General features: G+C 37.4%; 2 protein-coding genes across 4 annotated transcripts in view; both read right to left on the reverse strand.

Moving 5' to 3' along the window:
- Positions 1–27,873, reverse strand: part of LOC106058159 (fibrillin-3-like) — a 204,915-nt gene that overhangs the window by 85,173 nt on the left and 91,869 nt on the right. The window lies entirely within an intron of this gene.
- Positions 15,637–27,811, reverse strand: LOC106078037 (zinc finger protein 423-like). 2 transcript variants are annotated; one of them, XM_013238773.2, is made up of 2 exons: positions 27,652–27,811; positions 15,637–21,720 (listed from the first exon to the last, which is right to left on the reverse strand). In XM_013238773.2, exon 2 carries the CDS (start codon positions 20,889–20,891, stop codon positions 17,553–17,555), a length of 3,339 nt encoding a protein of 1,112 aa, XP_013094227.2. In that variant the 5' UTR covers positions 20,892–21,720; positions 27,652–27,811; the 3' UTR covers positions 15,637–17,552. The 2 variants fall into 2 exon arrangements, with proteins under 2 accessions (XP_013094227.2, XP_013094228.2); XM_013238774.2 differs by lacking the exon at positions 27,652–27,811 and adding an exon at positions 23,680–24,034.

The following is a 27,873-nucleotide window of genomic DNA, read 5'->3' on the forward strand; positions in this document are numbered from 1 at the left end:
ATGCTCAATGATTTCTTTATTGATAAATCAAGAATCAATAAAAATAAAATAATCAATAAGTAAATGAACTATTGGAAATTAATTATTTCTTTATTGCATCGAACAAAAGAAAGAAATGATAGTTGACAGATGTGGTGGTAGAAGCTGAACTTGTCCACTGAGCCCTGATTGAACAAGTCTGTTGTTTTTTTTCAATGCATTTAAAAAGCGATCACGGTAACATTCATGCAGATACCCCATTCTTCCCTCCCTCCCCTTGTCACAACTGGTCCAGACAAGTGATAGGATCATAGCGCACTGAGAACGCAAAAAGCGCTAAACAAAAGAATGGGTAGGACTATTTCTAATCGCACATATTTAGTGTTGTTAGTCTATATCTATCACAAATTTTATGACATGAATGATCCAAATGAATTGATACAATTGCATTTAATATAAGCTCTGGTTGTTTTTTTGTTTTTTAAAATATTTTTATGTTTTCGTTGTTTTAAAATGTTAATCCAGTGTTCTCAAACGTTACCAGCGGGGCCTCCCTGAAGGAGAAGAATTATGTAGCTGAAGGACCCTGCGGAGCACAGTATGCGAGAAATCTTTTGGAGTCTGATGAAACAGAAAAGACATAACTGTAACTTTCGGTTTTATTTAGCATATATCTACCATATACTTGGAATACAATTTATATATTAAATATTCCTTCAAAAAATATTGTCTCTTTGATATTTTGTAAGTGTTTTGTATACTAGACAATTCTCTTTTATCTGGATGTAGTATTAGAGTAACAGAATGTTCCCCCGAAGCTCTGTAAGTTTTGGCAGAGTGAATCAGGAAGGATCACCCGGCACTAATCGTTCCTTGTATGTTACTATTTACAGATTTTATAATAAAAGATTATATATGTTACAAATTTACCCCCCCCCCCCCCCAACCAATAAAAAAAACAACAGTAGCGACTCAAATGCTTCTTCTTCTTCCTCGTTCTCATTTTCATATTGGAGTGCTCAGATGACAAGACCAATACAATAGATGAACTGCGCAGCGGTCTCCAAATCAGGCAGCTCTCCATTTGGTTTTCTTTCTATTGGGGTGTTTTGGGGCCAGTGTCTTATTCGGACCTCTTGGTAAAGAGAGCAGTTTTGAGGGACATGGTCAGATTTCACTGGTTTTGAGCTTCCGGTACATGTGTTGTCTCATTCTGTTGTGTCCGGTCCTGATTCGAAAGATAAGACGTTGGTCTTGTCCGGATAGCAGCAATGCTAATGAGCTACATGATTTAAAATCAGTTTTCATTAGTAGCTAGCTGGCTAGAAGAAGAAGAAGAAATGAATAAGATGTCAACTTTCAGTTCTTGTTAAACTGATGAAAGATCGCCAATTTTGACACAACTGTTATTTTATAGCCAACTCATTAACTCTTGTCTCCTATTTGATATGTGAACAGTTGTTGTTTTCATTAAAACAATTTTTGTTTTTTATTAACATTAATTTGTGTCATATAAAAAGCATGCATTTCCTTTAAATTCTATACCAAATAAAATATTTTCTGATAACAAGGTTATAGAAGTTTAATCATAACAAGTGAACTACAAATGAATAAAATGAATCATTCCGTTGGAACATGGAAAATAATTAAGGAGAGAAAGAGTTAAAACACAATTTACAATACGCTTTCCCAGTTCTCTCCCCTTCTAATTTAATACAGAATGGAATCAGATAAAAGGGAAATTCCAAATCTTGCGGAGTTTTCAATTAAGCATTTTGTTCTAATCTTTATATCCAATCATAACTAACGCTTACATGACGAAATGGTGACATCGGACCATACCCACGTGGTAATGACATTGAAGATTTTTAACCCGGCTTTAAAAAAAAAAGTCGGTACATAATAAACAAATAAAAAAAACAACAACATTCTAAAAATAGCTACCACTTAGTGATTGTCGGGAGATTATGAAGTACTCAAGAACTGGGATTTCAGTGGAGAAAAAATAACTGAAATGGTTGCTTGGCGTCATAGATTGAGGTCACTCGCTGGTCGGTTGCTAAGGGGAAGAGTGGAAATTGTGTAGTGATGCCCACATGTGGTGCACGCGATCCAATGACGTCATGACGTCTCTCCCTGTCAGTGTTTCGCGTCACGTTGATACAATACGGTCGATCTTTGACAGTGATATCATGACAGAATTGTTAGTAAAGATGTTTCTTAAAATGTTACGCAATACAAATATATATATATATATATAAAGATATATATAAAATAAACAGTTAAATATATATATATAAACGAGAAATCCTAATGCGTTTAGAATTTTTAAAAAGTTAGTTTTATTCCTAAAGTCTAAATTTTAAATTGGGGACCCCTTTCAGATCTTGCGATCTATAAGGCAGATAATGTAATGGTAATCTAACCCTAACCTCAAAGCCTAACCGTAGTCCTAAGTCAGATTTTAACGCACCTTGGAAAAAAAAATCAAAGTTGACTCATTACCTTTACTGCACACAAAGCAAGGGAGAAACTAATTGTGTTCAAATTGTATCTGTAATTTTGGGAACAAATATAATTTCATGTCAACACAGTTATTAGTCCACTAAAAAACCTGACGTGCGTAAAAGTTATTTTTACAAGGATAATAGTACTGTTAGACGAATCGCTTTGTCTGATTTCAGGGGAGATTTCTGTGGAGCTATAGATCGCAAGGTCTGAAAGCGATACTTTTATAATCTGTTTGAGCTGGGTGCTCATAATTTCATGATTTGTCTCACACTAAACTGACCAAAAAAATGTGTTAATATTTTTACCACCAATTTTCGTTGAATGAAATGATATTGAACATGGTGAGGTGACGTGTAACGTGGAAGAAATTCCAGACGTTTCTTCAAAACTCCAAACTCCTTGGAAGCCCCACCTCCTGAACGACGACATGGTTTAATGACCAGCAGATTTTCCAAAATTGTGACCATCGTAAAGTTTTCTTAAAGGCAGTGCCAAACGAAACCACAAGACCAGAGATTAAGATCAAAGCCACAAATAAACATAATCTCATGTTCTAATGCCTCAATTTCTTGTTCCTTACCCGCTCCCCCATAGTAAAGTGTTTCTCTTCCTTGGTTGAATGTTTTTCCTTTTATTGCTAAGGGAAAATTAAAAAACTGAAATGGTCATGTCAGGCTGACGAGTTACGTCTATAAATAGCCAAAGTTGCGCATGACTAGAGCTTGTTAAATCAGCTGGTCGTTTTCTCGGAACATAGACTTATTCAAACAACAGTACACATTTTTTTCTTTTAGAATCGAAGGTTCCTTTACTTTTTATCTTGGAAACAGGGAGTCTTATGATTTTTATTTTGCAAAAGGGAAGTCCTATAATTTGTATCAAATAAACAGAGAGTCTTATATTTTTCAATCAAGACTACCAAAAGAAGACGACTATTGTAAATGCTACTGACTGACTGGCTTATGTATCAAAAGATCGTCTAAACTAGCAAAGGGATTTGCATGAGATTTTGTACACAGGTTCCTTTTACCACTTAGATGCTTGCTAAGAAGCGATTCTGAAAGATTCACAGCCTGAACACGCAATTCTCGAACACCACATGCCTTCTATCAAAATAGTGTATTTTATTTTCGGTATTTCCCAAAAAAAAAAACACAAAAAAACAAGGTTACAAAAACAGTTTGTGTGGAAACACAAACTTAAAATCGGCCCCCAAAGTGTTCCACCCAGGCAGGCTTCAATATTTTCAGAAAGAACATCCAAATGAAATTATATCAAAGACAAATGAGAGATAAGAAGGGAGAAAGAAGGTTGGCAGATCTTGTGTAGTGCCCCAAAGGTGCTGCAGATCAAAGGATAGGTGCCAGTGAATGCCAGTTAGATGTGAACCTGGACTAATTAGTTCCCCTTTCAGACCTTGTGGTCTATAGGGCAGATGATGTAAAGTTCATGTTTTTGTGGCCTACGGTTAACGAGGGTGTCATGTAGCCAGCACAACGACCAACCGCCTTTACTTTTCCCCAACTAATGTCAGGTACCCATTAGAGCTGGGTAGACTCAGAGGCGCCCAAGGATTCCGAAGTTGAGAATCCCAGTCTTCACCAGGATTCGAACCCGGGACCCTCGGTTCGGAAGCTAAGCGCTTAACCGAGCCTCTCCTGGTTTTTACATAATATAATTGTTTTGAAAAGACTTTTTTTTTTAAAGGAAACCTCAGAATTTGCGCTATTCAGTTTTAGCTTTATCATCATAGGAGTCCTTGGGCCTTAGGCCTCTTTTCTTTGCCTCTTTTTTTGGGCTTTATGTGCCTCTTTTATGGGCCATCTTGCCTCTTTTGTGGGCTTTTTTTATGTTTTTATTTGTAAGTTATCATAATTCACAAGTATTAAATCATAAACAATTGAAACCTAAAAATAATCTTGTATTCGAATTCTCATCAGTTATATGTTAAAAAAACTGTTAAGGAAAATAAAATTTATAAGATTACTATTTGTTTGAAATTAGGTCTAGCTTATAATGCATACTAATTAGCTTTTTCTCATTAAAAAACTGCTTGCATAACTGATTTTAAAAATGAGATTTTTCGCTTTCAGGAAAAAAAAAAGTAGCCGTTGCATCAGAACTTTGAATGGTCTAAATTATTGTGATGTCGGATTTTCAATATCTTTTCTAGTTTACGAGATCTAAACGGGACGGACGGACAGACGGACAGACATTTCGCACAAAACTAATAGCGTCTTTTCCCCTTTCGGGGGCCGCTAAAAAAGAGGCTGCATTGTATAAATAAAGTATAAATTGAAGTAATACAAAATAGTGCCTCTTGTATTTTAAGAAAGGAAACTTAAAAGAAAAATACCTTACTTTCTATATATGGATATAGTTGCGCTCAAAATAAAAGAAAAATATATTTATAAAAAAAAATTAAGTCACATGTCTAAGTCGGAGTAATTACAAAGCGAGGATGAAAACAAAATGGATTCCAGAAAGAGGAAGAGAGAAAGAGAGAGAAAGAAGGAAAGAAAAAGAAAGAGGGTCGTTTAATTTTATTGTAACACATACACTAATTCACGGCTAAAAATTATGTTAGGGGGTTGTTAAAATGTGGCACGTTTATTAAAATTTGAAAACAAAACAAAAAGATAGGTCCTTGCAAAAGCTTCTTTGTCTGCCTACTGACTGTTAGATGCAGTTGTGATTTTGTGTATTTAGTGACTGATCTTTAAATGGTTTCCACACACACGAAGTACGTTAACAATAATAGAAGCACCGTTATAAATCTTCTGATATAATTGCGATATCTGGCATTCACATTTTTAATGGCTTTGAAGCTTTCGATCTAGTGCATTAGAACGAATCAGACAGAAAGACAGACTTTGGGTGAGGTTACGAAATGTTGACATGGTTATAAAATGTTGACATAATTATCAAATGTTGACACAGTTACCAAATGTTGACATGGTTACCAAAAGTTGACATGGTTACCAAAAGTTGACATAGTTACCAAATGTTGACACGGTTACCAAATGTTACATAGTTACCAAATGTTGACATGGTTATCAAATGTTGACATGGTTACCAAATGTTGACATGGTTACCAAAAGTTGACATGGTTTCCAAATGTTAACATGGTTACCGAATGTTGACATGGTTACCAGATGTTGACTAAGGACATGGTTGATAATTCAAGAAGGACGACTACTTTGTTGATGAAATTTTCATTTTTTTCAAGCATGAAAGCAATTTTGAAGTCTATTAGTCTTAAATGACACGAGAAATCAGATCTTAAGGACATGAGATTTGGTCATAACTTCTGTTCCTATAGTACCCTAGAAGCAGGGTGGCGAACTCAACATCACTTTAGCTATAGACTCTATAGTTTCGACAGCCGTATTAATATGCATAAAGGTTTTACTTCCATAGAAAAGTGTGTCCTGTATTCAATAACATTCTTTTATCAACATGTCGACCATAGTCATGTACATTTCAGATTGAATTCTTTAGGATTATATTGTGGGCTGGGGCGAGCTGCGGAGTACGTGGCAACTAATAATCCTTGATTTATTTCCTGGTTTAGGAGGGTTGGAAAAACCGCTTGGAAACATAGGTCCAATCTGTTCTATATATGAATCTGATATCAACTGATTGGACGTGTGTGTATGTTGTCACGGAACAAGCGACACACATTTTTTTTATACCGTCATGAGCTTCATGGCCATATTTAGGAAAATGAACTTTACTAGGATTGTAGCTGTAATGACTCAGACGCAACGGCTAAAAAAAAAAGTTATTCGTGACAGACATAAAAAAAACAACAACCTAGTATTGAACAACCAAAAAAAAAAAAGCAATAACACACGAATGGGTCAGAAATATTTTGAAAACCCTGTTGATATGAGCAAAGGGATGGAGATGCTCTAGAAAGATCCTAGGTATCACATACAAAGAGTTTAGAAACATGATAACAATGGCAATTGGCCCTACGTTGACCTGCTGACTTCAGTCTCGCAAAGTAAAACTTTATGGCCGTATCATAGAGTCCTCAGGGCAAAAACCTTTCTTTCTTAACTGTTTCTATCCGTAATTATTTTCCACGTTTCAACGGAATTCTTCATTTTTTCTCACTAGTATTTTTTTCTCCCCTGTTATGATTAAGCTTGAATAACTTTTTTAGTTTGTTATCAGAAAGTGTTTTATTTGGTGTAGAATTTAAGGGGAACGCATGCTCTTTTTATATAACACAAAGTAAAGTTTATCAAATCAAACATTAATTTAATTTGATGAGGTCAAATCAACGATGATATCGTCAATTAGGAGAGAGAGAGAGAGAAAGAGAGAGAGAGAGAGAGAAAGAGAGTGTTGAGGGCACTACAAGGAAAGAGAAAAAGAGGCAGACAAATATAGTGATGAAATAGAGAAGAATAGGCGCGCCTGACAATGAAGGAGATTCTACCCTTGGCACAAAAACCCCAGAGAGTAATACAGAAAAACTGTCAACAGGTCATGTGTGGTGCCCCAGCGGCTCAACAGACCAAGGGATGGGGAAAGGTGAAGATAATATTACATCCTTGTAATAGTATTTTCTAAATGTTGTTGTGCTGTCTGGCCACTTCTCAAAGGGTGTTCGAATCCTTATTTGAGTTGTATTTGTTCAGCTGCCTGAAAGACACGAGGAAACATTCTGTCATTAGAGCATGAAAGGATTTACAAGCAAACTTTTGAGAGTTAAAAAAATATATATTTTTAAAATAAAATTATTCTACAAAAATAGGCCCATTGATTTTTCTAGGACTTTCCCGTCAACAAATTTTCTCTCTGCCTTTCTGTCTCTCTGCCTCTCTCCCTCTCTCCCTCTCTGCCTCTCTGCATCTCTCCCTCTCGGCCTCTCTCCCTATCTGCCTCTCTCCCTCTCTGCCTCTCTCCCTCTCTGCCTCTCCCTCTCTGCCTCTCTCCCTCTCTGCCTATCTGCCTCTCTCCCACTCTCCCTCTCTGCCTCTCTGCCCCTCTCCCTCTCTGCCTTTCTGTCTCTCTGCCTCTCTCCCTCTCTGCCTCTCTCCCTCTCTGCCTCTCTCCCTCACTGCCTCTCTCCCTCTCTGCCTCTCTCCCTCTCTGCCTCTCTCCCTCTCTGCCTCTCTCCCTCAATGCCTCTCTCCCTCTCTACCTCTCTCCCTCTCTGCCCCTCTCCCTCTCTCCCTATCTGCCCCTCTCCCTCTCTGCCTCTCTGCCTCTCTCCCTCTCTGCCTCTCTGTATCCAATGCCATTCTATTCATACATACATTTCCTGTCCTCTATCTGATCTCCGACAGTCTTTCACGCATTCAATCACACAAAATACCCCACAAACACACACAAACACACACACACCATTATAATTTAAGGGGTGGGGTAAGGTAGACATTGAACATATATGCTTTTTTTTTCCTTCAGCCAAATATTTTTAAGATAACAGCTGCGTTATCAACTAGACCTTGTTTCGGAAATAAGAGTTCTGTTATGATCTATGAGACGCCTTGGTGATGTGCTCTGGCTCGATACTTGACTTCTATCACGAGCCTTCATAAATCTAGGTATAAAGATACTCCGTTCAACCTTTGGAAAGAGCAGTCTACATTGATTCTAAGATACCTTCGATGAAGTCCAGTAGGGAATCGGCGCCGGAGGCGCCATTATCCCGTTGATGGTTAGAAAGGCTTTTATCCAACCACCAGGCCTGGACATGGGGTTCTTCACCCCTGTCCTGTCTGAGGGCACCCAACGGTAGGCGGCCATATTGGTTGACTGACTGGTAAAACCGGGCCGTGCCGTGTACACAGCGCACCGTCCCCGAATCTTAAGTCACCCGCTATAAGTGTCAGGGACAGCGCTAACTGCGGGGAGCTTGTCTCATATTCCTATACTGTAACCGCCACTATTCCGTGCAAGGGCCGCCAATCCAGCAATCCGGAACTGATGACGACCCCCTTTGTGGAACGGCGTGGCGGACTTTTTGGACTGGGTTGCAGGTTACTTGTTCCATCCCCACCCCGAGTGAGATAAAAAAAAAACAAAAGCTCACCCAGGGAGACCTGCTAGAAGGCCTGGTTCGCTACTCGTTCTTAGCCTGTCCAGATCCACCTCTGGATGTTTCCACCGGAGGGCCACGCTGAGGCGACGGGTAGCTGGAAATCCTCCGGGATTCTAAGATACAAGCCACTGATAAGTCTCAAAGTCTGGTCAGTGGCGCACGATTGTTACAGTTTACGTTGTGAGACAAGGGTTAATTAACTCTTTAACTCCGTAAATAGTTTTACACATTCTGACAGAGTTGTCCACTTTCCACATTTGTATATTCTACCCTGTTATGATTAAACTTTAATCACATTTTTGTTTGTAATCAGAAAATGGTTGGTTATAGAATTATAGGAGGATGCATGCTGTTTTTATATAAAACAAATTAAAGTTTATAAAACCAAAAATTAATTTAATTTAATGAGGTTAAATCTACGATGGTATCATTAATTAGGAGACAGATGGTTAAAGACCAAGAAGTGATTGACGTTGTTTAATTTGTTACTAATAAGTGGAGTCCATTGCTCTACACCTACACAGTCGACCCTAAGTACCTCTAATGAAGTCTTGTATATGTATGACCTTAAACTGGAGCGCTTATCAGTTCCAACAGTTTAGACATTGTCAAACTGGGAATTTAAAAAAAAATCGCCCCTTTTCTCTATAAAAAGTATAAATTGGGATCTAAATATATGTTTTCAGAGAAGCCTTGAATGGGATTTTAAAAGAAGCGGAAAGAACTTGTTGAGACTGAAGACATCCATTAGATACTCCTACACTCGTGTCATGCTCTTCTGTGACCTGATCTAGATTGACTAGTAGTTAAAAATACTAATTAGATAATGTAACAATTAGTTTGAACGAAGACATTATTATGTCCTTCATTGGGGGCGGGGAGGGTGTGGTGGTCAAAGCTCACTACGAAGGGAGATGAACACCTTTCAGACATTGCCATCTTAAGGACAGATGATGTAAAGGTCATATGTTTTTTTTTTTTTTTCAGTACCGTTAAGAAGGGAAAACTATATTCTAATAATGTTTCCTAACACCAATTTACCAACTAATGTCTACTAGTCTAATCTGTCTAGCATCAATTTACCAACTAATGTCTACTAGTCTAATCTGTCTAGCATCAATTTACCAACTAATGTCTACTAGTCTAATCTGTCTAGCATCAATTTACCAACTAATGTCTACTAGTCTAATCTGTCTAGCATCAATTTACCTACTAGTGTCTACTAGTCTAATCTGTCTAGCATCAATTTACCAACTAATGTCTACTAGTCTAATCTGTCTAGCATCAATTTACCTACTAATGTCTACTAGTCTAATCTGTCTAGCATCAATTTACCTACTAATGTCTACTAGTCTAATCTGTCTAGCATCAATTTACCTACTAATGTCTACTAGTCTAATCTGTCTAGCATCAATTTACCAACTAATGTCTACTAGTCTAATCTGTCTAGCACCAATTTACCTACTAGTGTCTACTAGTCTAATCTGTCTAGCACCAATTTACCAACTAATGTCTCCTAGTCTAATCTGTCTAGCACTAATTTACCAACTAATGTCTACGAGTCTAATCTGTCAAGCACCAATTTACCAACTAATGTCTACTAGTCTAATCTGTCTAGCACCAATTTACCTACTAATGTCTACTAGTCTAATCTGTCTAGCACCAATTAACCTACTAATGTCTACTAGTCTAATCTGTCTAGCACCAATCCCATTCTGATGTAATCACCTACTATTTTCTAATAGTCTCACATGTTTAGAACCAAATCGCCCACTTCAATTCTTATCTGTCGAGAACAAATTCTCAAACTCACAAGTGTACCCTGCTCTTTTTTAATAACCTCTATCAACTCACTCTGTCTGTTTGTCTGTCTGGACAAAAAAAATTACACATCATTTCTCCCACGTGCCATTTGTATTAACATTTTTAGACCAATAGCTTTTCAGAATTTCGAGTAATTTCATGTTTAATGTGTTCTTCAAACCCCAAAGTTTTAAATACAATAGGGACATAATATCTATTTGTACTCTCCGACATCGGAAAGCATTGCGGGTTTTTCTAGTGCAAATTATTTTCGTTCTCTCCAAATGATTCACGAGCAATTAGCAGAAAGACTGCAATGTTTTTATCCTTTTGAACTTCAGCCTATTGTTTCAATTCAACTGCGTAGTTTGCCTGGTCCGTCCCCCACCTACATGTCTTCCCAGTATCACCTGACTTTGACTTAACCAGGATCTTTTTGCCTACTTTTATCTGAGTGTGTACTACTGTACAGTGTCTGAGTGTAGTTCAACTTGTACCCTGGCCTAGTATAGACTAATAAGTTATGGTCTTGGAGGCAAAGTATTAGATCTAGATATCTAGCTAGACAGCTAACAGTTGGCTACCTCTATGCTAACTTCTAGCTAACACTGGTTACAATGTATATTGTTTCCAGCATAGATTAGGGCTCATTAGGGACATACATATTTTTTTTTTGGATTTTTTTTTTTACCATACTATTGGTCTCTATGATCGTATCTTCTTTCAGAACTATGAGAAAAGTTGTTAACCCATTATGTTGTTAACCCAAACCCTAACCAAATCTACAAATTGAATATTTGTTTCAATATACTAAAATCATGAGTGATAAGTTTTATAGAATGATTAGTATAATATCTGTCTTGTAAAACTGTAAAGGTTTTATACTTTCCCGACCAACAGATTACAACTAGCCTTAAGTATCATTTCGACATAAGAACAAAGATAGGCGTTAATCCACAATTACAAGTTCTACTGCATTAATCACAAGGGATTGATGAATATTTCAAAAGCCAAACAGCTTCGATACTTTTAAATATCGTAGTGAGTCTTTGTTTTCATCAGATTCCTGCTTTATTTTATTTATTTATTTAATTATTTTTGTTATTTATTTATTTTTTGACGAGCTTATCGCCCAAAACTTTAAATAAAGGAAACTCTTGAAACCAAAGAAATGAAACACATCAAATTGCGCAAAGTTGGGAGTGCAAGCTTATCTTATCTTATAATATACAGACGTTACTTTAAAAAAGAAGATGATTACGTCCTACGCATGTTCCTAGTCAATCTAGTTATGCATGTTAACCAATGACTTAAATGCTGCCAAGTCACTGGTTTTCCTCGCTGGCTCAGGCAACCCATTCCATGCTCTAATAGCACTAGGAAAGTAGGAGCGTTTGTACACGTTATCCCAAGCATATGGAACAAGGAATGTGCCTTTATCTTTGTGTCTTTCTGAGAATTTTACTAGGTTTTGATTTTGTATTCCAAAGAACAAGTCATTACTAAAACACACAAAATAAATAGCACACACTATTCATACGTTTATCAAACACATAACGATAATGAAGAGCTTTTTCAAATGAAGATAATCAACTCTAAATGAGTCACTCAGAATTTCATAATATTCCTTGTTTGAAAGGAAAATAAACGTATGACCAAAGCCTCACTCATCAAAAAAATCAAAAATCAAAAGTAATGGAAAATTGGGAATCGGAAAAAAATGAATCAAGACGTTGGAAAACTGGATCAGATCGGAAGTAATGAAAATGTATACATAGGCGTGTCTATGTGTCAACTAAAGATGGCACAAATTCCTCATACAACTTTCCTCACCTTCAAATCCGCCCAGAACGGGGGGGGGGGGAATGACTGCAAAAGTGTATAATGGAGAGCGACAATGTAAAATTTAGACTGTAAAAAAAAAATGAATGACAGAAGATATAACCATCACCAAAACAGGTAGCACTTTAAAGTTATTGTTATTGACTAATAGAATCTGTTGTGGTTTGTTACTTGTTATTCTTTATGCTTGTGCTAGAGGGGACAAGATATGTAGGTCAACGCTGGGCTGTGTAGCCACGGGAAATACTGCATTCATTAATATTTGGACAAGCCTTATTATTAGTCTTTATTTATAGTTTGCATAATGGAATAAGGATTGTTTGTAAAAATGTTTGGCATGTTTCGGATGTTCCTTCTGATTTGAAGATAATATCATCCTAGCCCAAGCCTCCCGCAGGACGACGGGGAATTGCAGCAGGCAGGTTATGAACCTGGGACCACCGAGACAATCCAGTGCGCATACCACACGACCAAGCAGCCATAACATTTGAAGGTCACAATGGGTCTAGCTGGAACGTACATTGTTCTTTTATTTTAATTCAAACAAAAACACATTACTTATTGTTGATTTTGTTAAATAAAGCCGAGACCAGGATGGCAACTAAAGTTGATATTAAAAATAAAAATAGATTCAAGCTTCTGTTAACAAATTCGTTGACACAACAGTGACCTCCTGCAAAGAGAAGAGCTCCTGTAGAAGAAGAAATCAAAAAAGAAAAGATGGGGTTGGTTTGTGCACAATCAGCATCACAAGGCAAGAACTAAAAGAGGTACCCGTACAAGAAAAATGGAGGCATCCAAGAAGCGAACCAGCGGCGGACACCTTGAAGTTTGGTTGGTTACATTTTTGGAAAAATGAAAGGATGCCCCGGGTAATGGAATAAATATATTTATTTTTGGCGGCCCATGACAGGGGACTATGTAGATCTATATTTGGCGGCCCATGACAGGGGACTATGTAGATCTATATTTGGCGGCCCATGACAGGGGACTATGTAGATCTATTTTTGGCGGCCCATGACAGGGGACTATGTAGATCTATTGTATTTTAGTAAGAAGAAAACCAGTATTATCATCAGAATTTTGATTTCTTCTTTTCGTATCCTATAAAACCAATGTTCTAGTCGATTAGGTAGAAATAATTAGGCCCTATAGGGTCATTAGAAAAAAAATAATTCTAGCAACACTTTCAATAATCAAATGACCCATTCAATAGTATAATGGTTGGTCTGTCTGAAAATTCAATCCAGAGGTCCAGAAATCCATTTCACGTTTTTTTTTCCGTCCTAAACTTCAAAGATTTGACCACTCAACAATATATATTAGAACCCTGGTGCAGTCTGGGAATTTTACTTTCGTTATCTTTAGAGCGCCTCTGAGTCCACCCAGATCTAATGGGTACCTGACATTAGCTGGGGAAAAGTAAAGGCGGTTGGTCGTTGTGCTGGCCCTTATTTAAATGGGGCAAACTTTTAATTACCTTGGTACTATCCTAGACAATAAACTAAATTTTACTGCAAATACTGATTATAGCAGCAAAAAAGGGCAGCAAAGAATACGATTACTGAGAAAACTGTCCTCGTTTAATGTTCGTGAAAAGGCCTTGACTATTTTTTATCACGATCACATATGCAATATTTTAAGTATTAATATCACTGCCTGGTATGGCAATCTGAGCATTACTATAAAAATAAACTCCATAGAATCCTAAATGCTGCCAATAAAGTCATTGGCGAAACCAAACCCCATTTAGTCAGTATTTTGAGACAAACATCCATAACAAAGCTAAAAAGATTCTAAAAATAAAAAATCACCCTCTGGGTCAGGATTTTGTGATTTTACCATCACAAAAGAAATACAAGACACCAATAGCAAAGACAAACAGACACAAACACTCTTTTGTTTCACTGGCTGTCAAATTATTAAATAGAAAATGATATAAACTTTTCACTTGTAAATTATGACTGAGTCTGGTATGAATGTACATTTTGTTTTTTTATAGTTTAATGTTTTTTTGTGCAATGAACAAATTGTAAGATAAATTTCCTCACGGACAATAAAGATTATTATTATTACTATTATAACACCCTCGTTAACCGTGGGTCATAGAAACAAACGACCTTGACATCATCAGCCCCATAGATCCCTAGGTCTGAAAGGGGAACTTTACATATGACTTGAGAAAAGAGTAAAGCAGCAGCTCCTGAAAGAAGAAATCTATCAGAGACGCTGTGGATGGATAGGCTACAACCTTTGCAAGTCTGCATCCAATATCAAAAAGACAAGCCCTCACCTGTAACCTTCAAAGAAAGGAAGAGTAGATTGTCCAGTTGTCAGCAAGATTTGAATATAGGTGCTCAGCAGACGCAAAGACAGTTGGAGAGACTCGCTCAGAACCGAGACGCAAGGAAGAGGGCAAAATGTCCCAAAAAGAATCCCAGGCAGAGATGAGATAGTGAATTTTTTTTTGCTTTATTTTTTTTTTTTTGAAGTGTCGAGTTTCCATTTAGCACTAGTGTAGCTAAAATTAGATTGATGTATATTTCAGTGACTTGACGATGGTTCTATTTACTGTCCATATAGGTAATGAGGAATTACTTTAATGTTGTGTGTCTGCTTTAGTTTCCATTATTTACAGCTGGAAATATAAGTTTGACTTATGAGTCTCACAATTTCAAAACAGGTCGATAGCATTTGTATGTGCATAGGTGGAAAGAGATTTCTGGAAAATTTAGCTCCTGTAGAGAATGTAGTTCTAATGATTGTCTATTGTTTTACTGTCTGTGGTTTAACTGACAAGTGCAAATCGGATCAATAAATCATTAATTTAATTTGATACCACAAACCATGATCAACACAATTTAAGATTATACAAGTGACGTTTTCAAAGCACAGGGTTTGAGAAAGGGTGTAGCTGACTGAAAGAATACAGTCGTATCCAACCTTCGACCCGTGGGCCACATTCGGCTTGCGAGTTTTGCCTACAAAAAACAATGAACTCTCAAAAGCTCGACTCCATTGGACTAGAATAGTTTTAAAATATTTTAAAGGCTTAATGGGCTGTTAGGTCTTAATGAGTCGTTATGTGGCAAAATATGTGGCCATATTAAGTTTAAATTCTTTGGACAGAAGGCAGAACTTTAATTATTTTCTTTTTATACAAGCTTTTTTGTTTATTACGAACATTATTGTGTGGATGACATAAGTACCGGTACACTTAACATTTTGTGCATTGCACATTTTATCAAATGGAAAATCTGTAATCTGCAGTGTATATTGACCCCCCCCCTTTTTTTGTTTTAAATAAAGTTTAAATGGTATGAAGAATCCTTATATGTAACTTTTTGATACAATTTTAATCGAGGCCTAGAGTCCTTAAGAAAGCACTATTAAAAATACAAATTAATCAACATAAATATAAATCAAATAACGGCTGAACATTATTTTCATAAATGTTTATTGTGGAAACATCCAAAACAACGATATTGTTATATTTACATAACCAGTAAAATTAAAAAATGAAAGAAATTGCATATTGTACATTAATAAAAATTTAATATGGCTATGTTTCTAAAAATATTTTTTATCATCTAGACGTCATTCTTGGCACATGCTAACGATATAAACACACACATTCACCCACATGAAAACATAGACATAGATAATATATGTAAAAGGCTTTGCATTGTTATATTTATAGCACTTCTGTATGATTTGTATTACAATATAAAACATATAATGCCAGTAATGAAATGGTGGATAAACTCGTTTTAGCCATTGGTTAAATTTTTTTTTCTTTTTATGGCTTAGAGTAAGATTGACTGTCCAGTAATTTCCTAGTACTGACCACATTAAAAAAAATTAAACTATTACAACACATGCAAAAAAAAAAACAACAAAAAAAACGGGTAATTTTAAACAATAGTTGGACATCTTTTCCAAAATGGGTTTGGTCTGGGACACGAGAGTATGTTTCATATGAGCATAAATGAAGCCTTAATTGTTTAAGTTTAGAGATTATTTTTTTTTATATATCACATTAGTAGCAATGAGCTTTGTAGGTTACTATTCACAGCTGAAAGGTTATAATGTATAATACAACGTCTGAGTTAAGGGCAACTTAAGGGTTATACATTATTTGTTTAGGTAAGAAAGAAATGTTTATTTTTAAAATAAGAATACATTTGAAAGAAAAACAATATAACATATTGAATGCCTACATTGAGATACAATGCAGCCCCCATAAAACATTTCGTATATTTAAAAGACAAATCACTAAATACATACACAAAATAGTACTAAATAGTTGCATTTTGACGTCCTTGCCACTTGCAATTCTTTAAACACATTGTACAAACAAATTATTAATATAGTTATTCAATACATTATTCAATACATTGTAAATATTATAATTAAGAATACAAAGCAAATATAAAGTAAAAAAAAACAATATTGAACGCACCAAAATTAGGATTAAAATAAATAATATCCAAGCGAACTCACAAAATAGCATATAGAAATTGAATGTCTGTACAATGTACATTATCACAATATATATATATATATATATATATATAATAAAGAGATAACATATGAGAAGGCCTCGTTTTATTGAATTAAAACAAATTGTCAGGAAATTCAAAAGAATCATGGGAATATATAGTTTGTATTATTTTTTTTTATAAAGTATTTTCTTGAAGGAATGTATTTTGAGAATAGGAAAAAGGGGCAGCACTCTATACAAAATATAGAATTAACTGAAAGACGATTCATAACACAGGAGTGAAACCCAAGGGGAGTGAACCCCATGGCATGAGCAGTACCAAACAATGGTCATAGCATTTTTTGTATGGGAGGTGGAGAGGGTAAAGGTGGGTCTAGGTTGTTTTAGATACCATATTGGACATACAATATCTTTAGGTCAAGACATGATCGTACTTTCTAAGTGGATCCTTGTATTAGAGTAACGCATTTAACTTGTACATTAAACACTAACTTGTTATAAGAATTTTGCATAACATCTAAAAGCACAAGATATGTCTGAGCCTCAACTTTCAGCTTAGGAAGAAGATATATTTTAAAATAATATGTTTCAATATCACTGTTTAAAGAAAACGTTAGTACATTACCGATGTATAATTAAGGATTGCTGCTGTTAATATTGAGATAAACTCATATAAAGAACAAGCTATTGTCAAGGCACATAAATCTTGAGGGTAACTACTTTGTGAAGATATGGGACTTCAAGTAAAACAAAAAACTACTTGGGATACTATTTATAGAAAGATTTAAGGGTTAGGTTTCAGATTTAGTTTCGTTTGGAAATGGAATGAGTCTTTTTTTAAATCAAGAAGAATTACGCTTTGCATTTAGAATGGCGAATGTGCCTTTCCAAGTCGCGCCCCCAAGTGAAACTAACGGAGCATCGGCTGCAGACATAAGGTTGGGCGCTTGGGTGTCTGGTGGTCCGGTGGTACTTCAGGTCGTCACCCCTGAAAAACGCCATCTCGCAGAGGTCACATTTGTAAGGCCTTTCCCCCGTGTGCACGCGCGCGTGGCGGTCCCTGTTGGGCCGTGTGGTGAAGGTCTTCATGCAGTGCTCACACAGATAGCGCTTGTGGATGTCGACACTGTGTGCCTCCAGCTCATTGAAGGACCTGAAGAGCTCCTTGCAGAGATCACAAGAGTGTGGCTTTCGCTTCTCTTCTTCCATCATTCCGTGGGCGGACAACTCAATGCTGTCATCCTCAGAACTGTGCATCTGTCCAGGGGATCGAATGGTCGTAGGTGGAGAATCGCAGATCTCTTCCATATCACTGTCCATTGAAATTTCGGTTTTGACAACGGAAGGAAGAGCGGCACTGGGCTCAAGATGAAAACTATTGACGGACATTCCTCTATCTTCGCTGCTAGATGATCGAGCTTGCTTAATAGCCATCTCCTTTCTTGCCATCAATGCTGGCAGAGACTTGTCGGCACTTTCTGGATTTATAGTCAGCGCTACTTTAGAGCTAATCTTAGAACCTCGAGCAGCAATGAATTTGCTGGCAAAGTCCAGCATTTTTTCCATGTTGTATGGAGCGAAACGAAGGGAGGAGTTTTTGTTTCCGAAGCTGCTTGGCTGTGAATGGCTCATTGTCAACCTTTCAGACAATAAACTCTTTTCTGTGTTCTGTTTCTCTGCGGGTACGTGCGTGTGATTCTGTCGTAATTTCAGCTCTGATCTGTTACTGCAATTCAGGATGTTATCATGTCTAACATTAAATACGGGCCTGAACGTTTTTTCTTCTACGACATGAGGGGGTCTATAAGGTGTGGCAGCTTGGAATTCTGGCCTCTTGGCAAAGGACTGCATGACATAGCCATTTCTGGGTATGTCGTTGAAATGTCCATTTACCCTTTGGCAAGATTCAAAGCTACCACTAAAGTCAGGACTGGAAGGCTTTTTCATGCTCAAATCAAGCAGCTGTCCGTGGTATTCGTCGTACTCGGCTTCTTCTACAAAAGGTTGCGATAAGACGCTTTCCATAACTGGCCTTGCAGGGGCTGCATCAGGAGCAGCAGGCACTGTTGCTTTTTCGGAAGAGACGCTAACTTTCTCTAGTTCCCTTGATGCATTCTCAGTCTGAGTCTCGGGGTGTGATTGATAATGCTCATTCAGAATAGATTTATTTTTGAACTGCTTTTTGCAGACTTTACAAGTGTGCGCTTTTCCTTGGGCGTGCGAGTACTCATGGCGCACGTACTGGTCATATGTTGAAAGAGACATGTTACAGAAACAACAGATGTAGTCGGTAAAGCTCTGGGTCTTCTTGTGTTTCCTTACGTGAATGGTGTAATCGAAGGGATCGGCAAAATATGCATTGCATGGCTTGCACGCGAAAAGCTTGTGGGTGTGAAGGAGGTTGTGCTTCAGGGTCATGAGATTGTTGGTGCCAATGAAGGAGCACTTCTTGCATGAGAACTGCTGGAGTTCCGGGTGAGATTTTTTGTGCTGCGTGAAGGAATCATCATTGTCAAAGCTTTCGCCACAGGAAGGGCACACATGCATAAGCCGGGATCGATGCTCTTTGGCCATATGATTTTTAACGCACGCTCTGTCCGTATATCCCTTGTGGCAGATTGAGCAACGGAAAGGTTTGCTGTAGTCGTGGCGCAGCACGTGTCCTTTCAGATCATCTCGCCGGGCAAAGGTCTGAGGGCACTGAGAGCACTTGTAAGGTCGTGATCCGGTGTGGAGTCTCACGTGACGTTTAAGGTTGTTTTTGGCAGTGAAAGTCCTGAAGCAATAGGAGCAAGCGAAAAGGTTGTGTCTTGATAGAGCATGTTCTGACACAGCTTGGCCGTCGGGGATTATCAGCGAACATTGTTTGCATTTAAGGCCATCCAAATGCTTGGTAACCAAACTCTGAGGATGAGGAAGAAGTGATGATACACCCCTAGACAAATCACTGTCCCCAGAAAGATCAACGGGCGCGTCTGTATCAACATCTGTTAGATCAGAGCTAATCAGTGATTCGAATTCCTCAGATTCGGAAAGTTCGTTCAGTGATTTGGGTTTAAAAGTCACTGATGGCTTCAAGACTTCTTGAACAAAGAGCGATTCCTTGTTTAGGGCGTTCACTTCCACCTCCATCCTCGCGATCGACTCTGGGACAACATCTGCGTTCTCATCGATGACAAGCCTCGACTCATTTGCGAAATCGTCGTCCATGTCATCACTCACTTCGGCCGATGACCCAAGGTGGTCACTGTCGGTGGTCATATCACATAGCTGTTCGCTGTCAGGTATGTACAAAGTGTCGTTTCCGTCAAACCCATTGCAGAAGTATTCATTGAAGACACGGCGCGATGCCGAAGCGTCTTTCCCTTTGACTGCTGCTTTCTCACCGGAATCGTCCAAATTCGTATCCAGATCGTCTTTGCTTGTGTAGCCACTTTCATTGTCACTATCCCTTCGCCTCTTTTTGGCCTCCCTGACAACCTGTGTGGCTCCAGCATCAACAGCAGAGAGATGCTGCGTAGAAGAGTCAGGCTCGTGTGGCGGGCTGCAAAGCGTTCTGGCATCATCGTCCCTGAGGCCGCTTACTTCCATGGGCGGGCTAAGAGCTCTTGTCTGCATGCATTCTGTTTCATAAACTATATCCCTTTCGCGGTGAGAGGCATGGCTGTCTTTACCTTCACTAGCAAGCTCATCTCGAAGCTTCACGTTGAAGTCTGTGTTCAGCTCCGCTAAAATGTCCTGCTTGCCAGACGGAGACTTCTCGTACACTTTGTTTAAGTCTACAGAAATGGGTGACTCGTCATCACAAAGAACGATCCTAATACTGCCTTGAATCCTACTAATGGCTCTATTTATAAGAAGTTTTTCCACTAACTGAGTCACAGAGTTCTCCAGCAATAGCGTTATTCTTTCTTTAGAGAATTTTTTGTCGAAGAGAGCGTTCAACAAATCTTTATCACTGTAGCCCATATGTACATCAAGGCTATCACTTTTACAGTGGTCAAAGTTAGTTTTGGAACAGGGTGGGGGTGGGGAACAAACGGTGGCCAAACTCTTTTGGCAAACAATTTGAGAATCCTCTAAGATTGTGTTTAATGGCCTGGTTCTGAATTCTGCAACAAAACCTTCAGGGTAGTTAAAATTTGGATTGGGTTTAGTACGAGGCCTCATCTCTGCTATAAAGTCATTCATGTTGAACAAATACCTTAAAACACACAAAAACTATAATAGAATTAATAATATACCTAGATAACAATGTAATAAATAGCACAAATATTAATCATACAAAATATAACAGATCTAAAATGTGATCAGTAATCAAATTAATGACCTTCACTTGGTCTTATCAGAAGTATTATTAAGATTGAAAGAAAAATTCAAGTTATGAAATCGTTGGTCTATAACACCACTTGTTCACTAAAGCTTTTTTTAAAAAAAAAGAAAACAACTTCTTCAGTTAGGCAATGTGGGACTAGGTTTCACTGTAACACAGGAACAGTTTCTTATCGAAGCATATGTTTGTCCACCTCCTATCTCAAAGCAAAGCAAGATAAACTCAGCAAACAAAAAGAAACGAGGGCATAACTCGAGTTCTAAATATCCCTGTTGTGTTTGTATTTTTCGTCCGTTTCTCTACTCTATTGCTTTTTGGTCTGTCACTGTGCAGAGTTTCATAAACACCGAAGTCTTGAACGCTAAGACGTTGAGCTGGTCTTTGTATCTCCAATTGTTTCGTTTCTCGAATGTTCCTTGCTCCCGGATGTTATTTTTTTTTTTTTTACAATTATAAACAGTTAGAAGGTCGCACTGACTTCTGCGTATTTAAAAGGCTCTGAAGAACAATGACAAGGAAGCAACGAGAACTGTTCAATCCTGCCAGGTAGTTTTTGGTTCACACAATTTGGCGACCAAAAGTAAAATAACGTTGTGGTTAAAACTGCTTGATCTGACTGTAAATTGTTTATTGTATCTTTCTGGTCTTGTGATATATTTATATCCTTAGTTATATGTCACCAACACTCTAGGGAGGAAAAAAAAAAGGAATATAATTAATGTTTCACCTCAGTAAATTATTCTAAATTTAGAAACTGGAAAACATGTCAGCGAGCGTTTGCTCGAAAGTTGAAGAAAAGAAAAAATCCGACACGCGAAACATTGGGAAAATCCAGTGACTTCCGAATCGATTGTACACATTTTCCATGACCTACCTCCCCTTCCCTCCTCTTAACTCTTTCTCGTAAACACGCACACGCACACTGAGTCAAGCACGTGACTAATTTGGAATTTTCTAGTCGGGGATGCTCATGTGCGTTGTGATGACAAGTTTGACGATACAGTCATATGATCTATGATAAGCCATAAATGGTGTGCTGTTTATTGATCGAAGTGTGTTCGTGGGGAAAACACATTATAAGTGCGGCGCCGTTATGTGTTACCGTACTGTCTGTAATAACTGAAACAGTTAAAATTCTTTTTAAGTTGTCTTAAAATGTGTCCTAAAAAAATATTTGAGTGCGCTTTAATTAAAATACATCAAACACCAGGAAACCCGACATGAACTTCGACCTGGGGTCAGAGGGAACGAAGGGTTACTTATCTCGTAGTGTCATGGCTAGAAACTAGGCTGTGCACCTTTCGGCTCCTGATAAGTTCTTATGATATTGTCAAAGTTATTTATTAATAATATGTCTCTTTTGTTCGTGCAGCGGTTAAGAAAGGCGAAGGGACAACAATCAACACATGAGAGCTAGCAAATCTAGATGTATGTGTGACAGGATGTTCGGGATGGCTGCCTGGTCGTCCGGTTTGCGCGCTGGACTGTCGTTTGGATTTATCGATGGTCCCGGGTTCAAACCCAGCCCGCTCCCATCCCCCGTCGTCCTGCGGGAGGTTTAGACTAGGAAGTAAACTATCTTCAACTCTGAAGAAACATCCAAAACATGTAAAACATTTTATAAACATGTCTTTACAGAGAGAGACAGAAAGAGTGGGGAGATATCCAGGGAGACATGGGGGAGGACTATCCAATTTTGTAAAACGGCCATTTTCTAGTTATTGTGTATGTTTCGTGTTTAAATGTTGCTCGTGTTTGCATCTGTATGTTGTTATTGTTACAGTAGTAACACTGAGATAAGCATTCTGATTGAATTCCCCATTTGTTTGGCTCAACAAAATGATCTTATATTGTCCCATGTCTTCGACTACATTATTTCTGATGAAAGTTTTTAATTTTTACATCGGACGTACAAACAGATGGTTATCTTGCTTCTTGTGGGACGTAAGATCACAGACTTACACACACGCACACCGTCCTTTATACTTGACATATTAAGGGCCTTAGCTTCTCTTATAAAAATACAGACGTCACTTCAAAAAAAGATGATGATTACGTCCTACGGCCCTGTCGAAATAGGCTGTACATAACTACGCTCAACCATTCTACACATAACTAACAGATCTAGTTTAGTTTGAAGTACTAAATCTATTTTTCATCTATAAGAACACTAACAGAAGCTAAACCCAATTATTGCTTGTCCATTTTGATGTACATTTATTTATTAACCGGACACACTCGTAAAAGAGATTTTTTTAAAGTTATAATTTCAAAAGATCATAGACTTTTTTTTACCTAGATGTTCTTTGACACCGTTTACAAATACTTAATGTACATTTATTACAATATTTAAATTCTTTAGCAAAGTGTTGAGTATTTGTAAACATCAGAAGTGAAACTTAACTATTACAATAGGAAAATTTTACAACATTCAACCTTTACAGTTTCAAAATAATAATAATAATAATAACATAATAAAAATAACGAGTGTGCGTTAAAAAAAACAATTGAAGCAGAAAAAAATAATGTAGATCAACTTAGATTCAAGATCTAGACCATGTTTGCTTAATGCGCTTTAAAAAAAAGTGCCCCAAATTAAAATTACATTTATTTTAATTAAGTTTATTGATATCTAATCCTACTTACTGCGTAAATAACGCTACATCCTTTTTATTTTCGAAATACACCCAAATAATTCAGAATTCTGTTTCTCCTTAGCTCAGTAAAATCCATGGTAATAGTTTTATGTGTAGATCGAATTAATTCATGGTAAAAACGCCCTACTTGTAGGTTCTATAAAAGAACTAGATCAATAGATCTAACAGGTGTTACTTATTTAAACACTGGAAGGTTTAATAGTCTACTCTCCTAACAGATTATCGTATCCACATATTAAAAACTAGACCTAGTTGACGCAGTCAACATTAAATACATTCAACTCCAACCGAGCAGACTATGTTCACAGTCCACTAGCGAATGTCGTCTGCTTTGGTCGGATACTGTCAAGGGCGTACTGAATGACGTCAACGGAAAAAAAAAAAAGAAATTATCATTGGCTGAACAATCGCGTCACGTGACATAGCCTAAACTTAGGAAAAACAATTAATGAAAAAAAAAAAGTAGGGGAGAAGGGAGGGGGTGGGGTTAGTCCGGACGTCTATGAATAGAAAGCCTAATTTTGCCCTTTGAACTTTGGCAACAAAAAAATAATAAAAATAAATAACGTAAGAGATTGCATTATTATTTTTTTTTTCTTCTTTTGCCAGAGATAACACTAACAGAGAGTTCAGCTATTTAGAAGGTAATAGAGGAGGGGAAAACGAAGAAGGGTTGGGTCGAATAGCTGCTATAGGAGGTTTAACATTGGGAAACGACAGTACACGAGACACGTAGGTTGAAGGAAGAAATATGCAAGAGAGATAGGTATTAATCCAAAACTGCGTCAAGCTATTTACACGGCGTGCAGAGAGAACACGGCTGACCTAATTTCTTTCCCCTTACTAGCTTAGCTGTGCTTCTCTCTTCCTTCGCCCACCCTTTCCCCGCTTCGTTCCGTGTTTTTTGTTTTTTTAGCTGCCCATTATTGCTTGTGTGTGTATGGAAGCGTGTGCTGCTTTCTGTGCTCGTTGCTGCACGCTAATGGAGAGGTGTCTGGCTTAGATCTACATGCATGTCTCTACAATCATAGTCGTAGTGTGTTGTTTGTTTGTTTTTTTAACACCAAACACTGGGTGGTGCGGTGTGCACTATCATAGGCGGCTCTCTGATTAAATTGCAGATTCCTATAAAAATTAAAGGCAGATTCACGAGTGGAAAAGCTAAAGAATCGTTACCATTGATACTAAGTTCTACCTACATTAAATTTGAAACACCCAAGGAGTCCCTAATACAAAAAGTCAATGACCTATATTCGTTGTAACAAAAAAGTGGACAAATATTTGACATTGGAACGTAAGTGGGTTGTCATCAGAATGTTGAAGGTTTGGTCTGAATGAAGTCTTAGGCCAATATACTAGATAACAGTACGTGGTAATAGAAACTTTAAGGCACAGTACCGCCGTTTTACGCAACACTTAACGGATTCAAACCAACGATTTGGAAATGCTCTGACACTCCTTCCTGATACAAACATACACCCACACACACTTCCTCTTGCCCTCAAACTTATTCCAGAAAAAGAGCCCAAAAGGCAAAGGGTTTGCTAGAATATTCACGCATGGCCGAGGCCAAAACCTTCCTTTATTTGTCTCTGTCCACCCCCACCCCTCCTTCTAGGGTCACTTCCTTTTTAGTATTGAAATATCCTTTAAACAAATAACTTCAAGAGGCTTCTACACTAAATGAAATAATTACAGAGGGTGGTTTTCAATATAAATAATTTATAAAAAAAATCATTATTTTTCATTATCCATTATATTAAATATTTGCTTCAATTTTACAAATAAGTATTTGGCAAACACACTCACACACAAACCCAGATCTGGTGAAAAATACCCAGTGGTGGATCAAAGTGATCACAGAGCGTAAAAAATCGACACTCATGATAAAGCGAAGGCAACGAAGCACCGTAAGTCTGAACCTAATGGACGGAGAGGGCAAAACTTTTGAGGTATCGTGAAGTAAACAACACAAAGAAATATTGAACCCATCTCGCACGAGTGTAGGCTAAAGTGTACAGGAACTGAACCCACATCTTTTTTAACCTTATTTCAATTAATAACTCAATGTCTCAGAAAAAAACAACAATCAATACAATTATAAAAATGAAAGTTCAACTCCGAGTTACATTCGTAGCTATGGAAATAAATTCCAAATCATGGAGGTTTCTGTATTGGCTCCACACGCGTCTCCTTACTGAGCTTCCACGAACTATCCCGAGTCAATCTTCTTGACCTTATAAATGGCAGACGTTCCTTATTAGCAGAAGTTAATTACATCTACTAGGAAGTAGGACCAATAAAATAAAAGGAAAAAAAAAGTCTATCGGGTCACAAAATATAGCAAGCTTCCTGTTTGATAAAGAGTTCAACAGTGTCCACACGTATGAAATGGAGATGAATTCACGGTTTATACCTGATACTTTTTTTTAATTATTTTTTTTTCAAATACAATTTATTGACATTATTGAAATCTCGAGATTATTGTGGAGGGTTTGGCTAAAACTACCAAGGAAGTAGTATTTTGTAATTATCAACCTCTCATAGTACCCCTCCCCCCTTTTCAGTTTTCGAACATAAAGTTTGTTTTACTTTGTTTCTGATGTTCCTTCCGAATTAAAGACTTTTAATTCTAGCCCAAACCTTCCAGTCATCCCACAGGATGGAGAGGGGATGGCGTAGGGCGGGGTTCAAACTCGGGACCATCGCGACGACAGATGGAGCGCATACCACGTGACCAGGCAGTCCTCTAGTTAACGTCAACAGACATTGATTACAGTATCCTCCTCTCCAGGTACTACACTACAACAACGACCCGCTGAGCGTAATAATATCTATTACAGACCAAAATGGTTTGACACTATAATTCTAGTATAGTTTTATGATCTAGTTGTTAAGCCAATCCCGAAGTCGGCCAATTCCATATCTGGACGTATACTTATATAGGTCATTACATATCTAAATCTATTTTTAAATGTCTTATGTGTTTGTTACATGTTTCGGAGGTTCCTTCAGAGTTGAAGCTAATTTACTTCCCAGTCCAAACTTGCCACAGGACGACAGGGGATGGCAGCGGGCAGGGTACAAACCCAGGACCATCTAGACGACCGAAAGACAGTCCAGGGCGCATACCGACGACCAGCAGCAGTCAGTATCTACTTAAGTATAGATTCTACAACTTAAAAAGCAAGAGCAACTAATAATCTATGTTTGTGTGACTACTGAAAAAGACATTGTAAAGTTGGGTAACCATATATCTGGAATTAGATCAATTATTCTTACTGTGAAGTTTAACAAACACATTGATTTAAAATGCTACTCTAAAAAAATGATAATAGATGTAGATCTAGAATTTATTGTTCACAGCTTCAGTTTGGACGTCTTTGATTATAAATAGTCTATAATCTACATCTAATCAAGAACTAGGTTCTATCAATGTACGATTAAGATCTAGACTAAATCTAGCTTTAAAACCAATTATATAATAATCTAGAACTAGATCTCTAGACCTTCATCTAGTATAGATGTAGGACGTAATCATCTTCCTTTTTGAAGTAACGTCTGTATTACATAAGATGATATAAGATCTTTAATATAAAGATCTAGATATAGATCTAGAATGTACCTTTTATTTGTATAAATTTTATGATAGATATCTAGATATATATAGATCTAGGCTAGGCCTACTAATATAGACTCTAGTTCTAGTTATATAATTAAATGTCGTATAAAGGCTCTAAATGTAGATTGTAGTACAGTAGTTGTACTAGTTCTATCATAATCATGATGATAATCTAGATCTAGAGGATTCTAGTATCTAGATCTATAAATAAAGACTATAAATCTAGATCTATATTAAATAATAGAGACTAGAGAGATCTTGACTCTATAACTAAAGTCTTAACAAGACTAAAAATATTAGATCGATATAATATGGTATTAATTAATTGAAATAACTTACCTATATTTTATCAATTTCCAAGCTCATCCACTGGTCGATGTATCCCCCATCCTTCTGTCAGCTACAGAAAAACAACACCACCACAACAATATCTCGAGCTAGTCCAGAGTTAAGTCGGACGTGCTGAGACACACGTTCTTATATACAGCTCGTGATCTATCTTTGTCAACGGAAAGTCCCGCAAAGCTACGAGTCAGATCAATCGGGAAAACACGTGACGAA

The sequence above is a fragment of the Biomphalaria glabrata genome, chromosome 8 (genome assembly GCF_947242115.1).
Source record: "Biomphalaria glabrata chromosome 8, xgBioGlab47.1, whole genome shotgun sequence".
Taxonomy (NCBI): domain Eukaryota; kingdom Metazoa; phylum Mollusca; class Gastropoda; family Planorbidae; genus Biomphalaria; species Biomphalaria glabrata.

What these genes read in the sequence shown, in the direction of transcription:
- LOC106078037 (XM_013238773.2), bottom strand. Translation starts at nt 20,891, where the DNA reads ATGAATGACTTTATAGCAGAGATGAGGCCTCGTACTAAACCCAATCCA.